The sequence below is a fragment of the Martes martes genome, assembly GCF_963455335.1.
Source record: "Martes martes genome assembly, chromosome: 2".
NCBI classification, from domain to species: Eukaryota; Metazoa; Chordata; class Mammalia; order Carnivora; family Mustelidae; genus Martes; species Martes martes.
Window position 1 is genome coordinate 139169535 of NC_137889.1, and position 7875 is coordinate 139177409.

General features: G+C 52.3%; 1 protein-coding gene across 3 annotated transcripts in view; it reads right to left on the reverse strand.

Annotated features, from left to right (window-relative positions):
* GAK (cyclin G associated kinase) overlaps nt 1-7700 on the reverse strand; it is a 55803-nt gene extending 48103 nt beyond the window's left edge. For all 3 annotated transcript variants that reach the window (XM_080796782.1, XM_080796781.1, XM_080796780.1), the window contains exon 1: nt 7471-7700. In XM_080796782.1, coding sequence (XP_080652908.1) covers nt 7471-7615 — 145 coding nt within the window. In that variant the 5' untranslated portion in view covers nt 7616-7700. The remainder of the gene's footprint in view (nt 1-7470) is intronic.
* Nucleotides 7701-7875: the final 175 nt, after the last annotated feature.

Consider the following 7875-nt stretch of genomic DNA (forward strand, 5'->3'; position numbering starts at 1 on the left):
ACCAAGACTGTGTGGTGCTGGGGAGGAACAAATTCAAAGATCCCAATGCAACAAAACTGGAAAGTCCCAAAACAGTCACATAAATGTGCCAAGTGATGGTTCACAATGGCACAAAATCAACTCGGTGGAAGCATGTGCAATGACCAGTGCAAAAAAACAAAACAAAAGGGGTGCCTCGGTGGCTCAGTGGGTTAAAGCCTCTGCCTTCAGCTCCGGTCACTATCCCAGGGTCCTGGGATCGAGCTCCGCATCGGGCTCTCTGCTCGGCAGGGAGCCTGCTTCTTCCTCCTTTCTCTCTGCCTGCCTCTCTGTCTACTTGTGATCTCTGTCTGTCAAATAAATAAATAAAATCTTTTTAAAAAAAAAACAACTTTGATCTAAACTTTATGCTTTCTATGACAATCAATTCAGAAGGTACAAATGTAAACACAGGAAACTCCTAGACAAAACATAGGAGAAAAACCCTCATGATCCAGAGCTGGGCATAAGGGCTCCCAGATGTGACAGTAAACGCAGAAGTCACATGAGGAAGAGCCGATAATGTGACCTCATCAAATTAAAACTGTGGGTCTGCAGACGACCCTGTTTAAGATGAAAAGACAAGCTGCTGACAAAGAGAAAATTCTTGCAAACCACATGTCTAATGGAGAACTTCTCTCCAGAATACATAAAGGACTCTCAAAACTCAGGGATAATTGAAAACCCAATTCTAAAATAGGCAAACAACACGACAGGCAGAGACATACTGCCCACAAAGGTGTGTGTTCAGCCTCCAGAGACGTGCAGACTGAAGCCACAATACAGGATCCCTACACACCTGCTAGAATGATCAAATAAAAATGCTGCACAGGGGCACCTGGGTGGCTCAGTGGGTTAAAGCCTCTGCCTTCGGCATGGGTCATGATCCCAGGGTCTTGGGATCGAGCCCCGCATCGGGCTCTCTGCTCGGCAGATATAAAATAAAAAAAAATAACGCTACACAAAATGCTGGCAAGGACCAGGGACACTGGGTCACTCTTGGTTAAGAACTCAGCTGTGTGGGCACAGACCCCACATGCTGAGGTCTCTCGGTGTGACTGTATCAGCACATGGGGGGTTTAGGGAGGCAGTTACAGAAATCAGGTCTTCATAGTGGGGCTCTGACTCGATAGGACTGGGGTCTCTCTCCCCTATGGGACAGAGACAACACCACCTGCCAGCCGCGGGGAGAGGCCTCACCAGGAACCACCACTGCCAGCAACTGGCTCTGGGATGAGGAGCCTCCAGGGTGGAAAAAGAAATTCCTGTTGTTTATGCCCCAGTCTGTGGCATTTTTTACGGGAGCTTGAGAGGTCTAAGACACTCAGCCACTGCTGGTGAGAAATGGGAGATGGCACAGCCACTCTGAAGAACAGACTGGCTGTTTCCTAGAACTAAACCTGCAGTCCCAGGTACCGATCCCAGAAAAGTAAGAAATGACACTCACACAAACCTTGCCCACAAGTGCTTATGGCAACTCTAGTTCTAATAGCCTAAAACATCTGGAAACAACCCACATGTCTGTCACTCCGTGAATGATCACATAAACTGGGGTCCATCCATACCATGGGACGCTTGTCACCAATAAACACAAACACGTTATGGACACAACCACCTGGTTGGAACTCCAGAGTGAAAAAAGCCAATTCCAAAAGGATACACAAATGTCAAAACTGGAGAGAGAGACCAAATCAGTGGTTTCCAGGGTTAAGAATGTCGGCATGGTTGTGAAGGGGCAGGAGGGGTCCTTGTGGAGATGAAACTTCTGCGTCTTGATGACATCAATGTCAAGATGCCGACTCTAGATTCTCAAGATGTTACCACTGAAATGGGCAAAGTATACCAGTGTCATTTCTTAAAACTACAAGTAAATATCTATAATTATCTCAAAATCAAAGTTTAAATAAAAACAGCAATACTGCTGGGCCTGGGGCTCAGTCAGTCAAGCCTCTGCCTTCGGCTCGGGTCATGGCCCCAGGATCCTGGGATCGAGTCCTGCGTTTGGCTCCCTGCTCCACAGGGAGTCTGCTTCTCCTTCTCCCTCTGCTGCTCCCCCTGCTTGCTCTTGATCTCTATCAAACAAACCTTCAACAGAAACAGTATTACTGCTGACACATAAAGAAGCGACAGGGGGACACTGCTAAGACCCTGTGCACATTCTGGAATTTGGACACAGGCAAAGACACCTCAGCTGGCCAGACCGGCCTCCCACTCCCCAGGGCAGCCTGGCCGGGGACAGCAGTGACCCCATCTATGGCTTTCTTCCTCCTCCTCACGCACCTGCATCTGTGTGTATCATATAAAAATACATGACTTCTATCTGCAATAAGAAACTCCCACAACTCCAGCCCAATTCAAAACAGAAAAGATTCGAAATGGCATTTTGCACACAAAACAAGACACATAACTATCTAATAAGCAGGAGAAACAGCGTCCCGCGTAGTATCATCAGGCACGTGGAAATCCAACACCAGAGAGCGACCCCCATGCACACACAAGAGCAGAGAGAATCAGGATGACAGGCAATACTGATGCAGGTGCCAGCTGAGGACAGGAGCCCTTGCGCGGCTGCCGGGAGCACTGAAACCAGTGCCGCCTGCTGCACACAAAGAGACCTGTGTCCAACCCAGACCCCAAAATACTACTCCTGGGTATTTTACCTGAGACAAAACACATGGCGACAAAAAATACTGTGGAAGAATGTTCTTGGCAGCTTTACTCATCATGGTCCAAACTGGAGACACCCAAGTATCCACCAACAAGCGAGTGGACAGACAAGCCAGTACAAGGGAGGGAACAAACTTCAGAAGCAGACAGAGCACTTGGGGTGCGGGGCCGTGTGCAGGATACTCTGGGAGAGGGAAACTCCGAGCTGGGGCGGCTGGTGGCAAGGAAGGGGGCTGGGAGCCACGGGAGGGTTTGTGGGGTCACTCAACAGTTCTCTAGCTCGACGAATGGTTGGCTACATGGCGTAAACCCTTATCAGAGCATCTTAACTCTGCACATTTTACTGTATGCCAATAACTCACTTTAAATTGTTTTTACTTAAGAGAAAAACAGGCATAAGACATCCATGCATGATTCTAAACAGTGGTCTGAATAAGCTAATAAGCACAGAAAATGCTCAAACTCATGAGTCAGAGAAACACAAATCAACACAAGCCCACACAGTGTTTGCCCATTGCAGCGAGGATGGTGTGGGGACAGTGGGGTCTGGCAGGGCTCCAGACAAGGTCACGGACTCGGGCGGGGGGCGGGGACAGTGAGCACCAAGAAATGTGGCTCAGCAGCACAAGGAGCAATCCGGGAGATCTTATTATATGTTATCAATCGACAGTGTTTCTTAGGAACAGGCATCCCGTTACCTCCACCTCCTATCCTCACGTGATCTCCACAGACCTTTCAGGGATATGTGCCCATGCAACAGCAGGAAGTCACAGAGAGGAACAGACTGGGCCAATGGAAAGACAGAGGGCAGCCTTTCCCCTGCCCCACAACAGTGAGCTCCCCACAGGGTGACTTCCTCCCACAATAATCTCCCCACCATGGTGACCTCGCCATGATGTCCCACTCCGGGCACCTGCAATACCACCTGCACCTGCAGTCAACCAAGGCACAGACCAAAAAGGCGCGGGAACCCTGGCACGCAGCTCCCATCTTGCCCCCCAGCAACGCCCACCTCTGGTGGCTCCCCAACAGGTGCACTGCCACCTGCTTCTTCCACTGTGACATCCTCTGGACACTTCTCCCCGCAGGACACACTCCACAGGTGGACCTGTGCCACCATATGGGTGACCGAAGATGCACCACCAGTCCCAACTCCCCTGCTCGCTGGCTGGTGGCCCTGGCAAGCTGCTGACGGCCCTTATGGAAGACAGACCACAGGAAGCACCAGGGACTCCACCCTCCAGACAACTCCATAAATGTTGTGCTGGTGACCATGACTATTCCACACTAGGTGTTAGTTACAACAAGTTAAGGGGCTGATGGTACAGTTGCCAAGGTGCGAGTGAAGAGAATGGGGTTAGGAGAACTGAGAGAGGGCAATTAACCCGACACAAGATTGAACCACACCAGTCTGAATACTAGAACAAGTTGCCCAAGGTGCAGGTGCTTCCTGCAAAGACCTTGGCTATCTGTGCTCTAGGGTGTCTGCAGAAAAGATCCACTCAGCACCCCTTCCTAGGTGAAGCAGCCACGTCAGTTGAGGGAAAAGACACTTGAACGAGATCACCAACCCACAGGCCTCAGGGTTCAGGCACGTTTCCTGAGTTGGAAGAGCCGTGTGCTAGAATGTCAGTGAGTGATGACCGCCCCATCTTTTCTTTTCTTTTCTTTTTTTTTTTTTTAAGATTTTATTCATTTATTTGACAGAGATCACAAGTAGGCAGAGAGGCAGGCAGAGAGAGAGGAAGGGAAGCAGGCTCCCCGCTGAGCGGAGAGCCCAATACGGGGCTCGATCATAGGACCCTGGGATCATGACCCAAGCCGAAGGCAGAGGCTTTAACCCACTGAGCCACCCAGGCGCCCCCCGCCCCATCTTTTCAAATCAGCTTTAAACATGCTACGCTGTGTATCCCCATAGAGGACGTCCTGACTCAACCTCCAACCCTCTCCTTCCGTCACACCAACCCCAGTGGTTTCTGAAATCTCTAGCCAAGAGTCCTATCATACAATCTAGCAACTGCCAGCCAGTACCAAACAGCCCCTGTGCCCTCCCCAATCTTGACACTTGACACAGACAAGGCAGAAGCCCTCTAAAAGCACGGACCAGGAGGCAGAGGGGTGGAGGGTTAGGACAACAGCCGGCCCGGAGTTAGTGTGGCACATGCCCTCACAGCTTCTCAGGCCAGCAGAGGCCCCAGAGAGAACACAAGGGACCCACGTTCATCCAAGGCCACTGATAACACACATGGCACACAGTGTCCCCGCAAACACACACAACTAGTTACACACACGTTATGGGACAGCTCTGTGGACTTCTTTCTTTTTCTGAAGAGCTGTCCCCACACCACCTCATCCACATCGTTAGCAGTGCAGCCAAAGTCAGATAGTCACTGGAGAGGTGGACTCACCTCATAGGGAAAAATCCATCTTGGCAGAGTGATCACCTCTGTCCCCTCTCTGGACAGTAGGAAGCAAGCAAGAACATGCAAAATCCAAAACAAGAGAACTTAAAGAATGTATTCTAGAATCTGCTTGGACTCAGCCCCTCTGACATTGGGGTTACTCCCAGTAACCTGATTTTTTTTTTTTAAATGAACACTTAAACCAATTTTCAAAAGATTAGGAAGCTATCTGGCTCCACAGTTCTGCCCCACAAACCACTTCATGATACAAATGCAAATTCCAAAAAGCTATGAAAACAATGTGTTTTTTCCTAAACCCTCTCACAGCAAAATCCGATCCATCCTAAATTCATCTGGGGCAACACCTGACATGAAATAAGGTGGGGCTATTTAAAGTCTTAATTATCCCACAGTGAGGATACTCATTTAATTATGGATATATGATTTATTAGATTATTAAAGACTTTCCCAACTCTTGTAGGAATATAATAGGATATACAGGGTACCTATTATCTTTCCAAAACCTGGAAAACTGTGAAGTTGTCAACATCTCTCTCCACCCCAGAGTTTAGGGTTTGGAACCTTCCCCACATTTATACAACACAGCATGAATTCCCCCAGCCTAGGTTCCAGAGCTGCTGTTTTTCCTGACACTTCATATGGCTTTCTAACCATTTCAGTTCAGGAAGAGGGTTCACAAGCTTTAAAGCTACGAGGTTCCTGTTACGTTTCTAAAGACCAAGACCGTGCTGGGTATTTTTATCTCCTGACGTGCCTAGATAGCAAAGGGAGTAGGGAGTGGGTTCTATTGCACAACTCTATCGCCTAGTCCCATTTCCTCATTCTTCATCCTGGGTTTTAAGTGACCGGTAAGCTTCCTGCTCCACAGGACCCACCTCCCATCTCTAATTCCTGTCCTCCAGCCTGGCCCCGCCCCTGCCTTGGTAGGAGCATTCTGAATGCTCTGACCTCATTTTGGCCTGCTGGAACCCTGGCCACTGCCTGTCCTGCCCCAAGGATCCCCCAGTACTGCACTGTCCTTCTGTCATTGGAGTGTGTCTAATTTTAAATTCCGGAAGGCAAAAATCACCTACTGTCTCCTATGAATCTCTTAAAAAACCAGGATAGTTCCTGGTATTTTCAGAATAAAGGAACTGATCCGAGGGAACTCTCATTGTAACAGATACCACACTCGTTAACGTTAGCAGAGATTCTGGCCCCCACCTCTGCAAGAAAAGCCTGAGGTTTTCCTACCAAATCACACCCAAAATCTGTTTGTTTTTTACCCAAGTGGAGAAAAAGCATATGATAATGCTGCAGCCAGAACATCCCCTCAGGCCTTTAGGAATTAGGACATCAGAAGGGTCTGCTAGGTTCCTGCCTCAGACTGAGCAAACACGGCAGTAGGTTGGGGATCGTGACAGCCTAAGCCTGCAGTACTGAGAGCTACCCCAGACAGGTCTGTGGTCCCACCTTACACCACTCCCGCGCCCCATGCTAACTCAGGGAAATACCGTTCTGCTCCAGCACCAGCCTCAGAGCCAACTGTGTTCAGCCAGTAAGCATCAAGCTAGCAAAATGTGACATACCCCTGTGGGCGCCACCGACAAAATGTAAGGAAAATCCAGAGGAGAGAATGGGATCACACCGACGATGGCAATAGACTCTGTGTGAGGAAGAGAAAGGACATCAGGAAGCTGGAGACAGCACGCAGAAACAAAGATGACTAAAAATGACCAGGAAATTCCTCCATGACTGGCGAGTCCAACCTGCAAGGCTGTGCACAGGTCACGACTGTTGGCATGCCCTAAGCTAAGTCACAAAGATCACGGCAAGGGAAACAGGTGGCGACAGGAAGAAGCTGGGCTATAGGTCACAGCACCGTCTACCCCAACATCCAAGGACAACCACCCTCCCCAAGGGGCGCACGCACCCGCGCTCCAGACCCTGAGAACTGAGGACAGTCAGTGCGATGTCCGGAGATGCACTGCTGTCCCGCCAGCCCCACAGGGCCATGACTCACCCCCGCCCAGCGCACTGCTCAGCCTTATGGGTCCCCTTCCTTCCAGGCCGGCCGTGGCCCCTCACCTGCCCACCACCTCCTCCCCCCACCGCCACGGCCTCTCCTCCCGCCGCAGGTCGACCGCGCACCTGCCACGACTGCCACACCTCCCGCAAGGAAATGCCCAGCCCCGCACCCCGCCTCACTCACCCACGGCAGTCACGCCGCGTCGGCCTCACCCGCGCCCGCCGCGGCGACCCTCCCCCACCCCCGCCCCGCGGGGCCGCCCCGCACCTGGCCCGGTCCGACCCCGCCCCCTCCCGGTCGGCCCCGCGCCCGGCCGCCCCGCGATGGCCCCCGCGCCCCCGGCCCGGGCCTCACCCTCGGCCAGGACCCGCCGCACCCGCAGCCGCAGCTCGCCCAGTTCCACCGTCTGCCCCACGAAGTCCGTCTGGTCGCGGCCGGCAGCGCCGCCCAAAGAGCCGGGGCCTGCCAGGAAGTCCAGCGCAGACTGCAGCAGCGACATGGCCGCGGCCCCGCAGCAGGCGCCGGAGCGGGGAGCTCAGGGTCCAGCCGCGTCCGGGTTCGCTCAGCAACCGCCGGCCCCGAGATGCACCATCTTCCGCCCCGACGCCGTGACGTAGCCGCGGGGGCGCGCCGCAGCCGGGAAAACGCCGCGCCTCAGTTCCGCCGCGCCGGAAGGGTGCGCGTGCGCGGATTCCCGGTCGCGTAATGCGCCTGCGCGGCACAGCCGGCCTCCTGACGAGCTTCCGGCCGCCCCGCTGC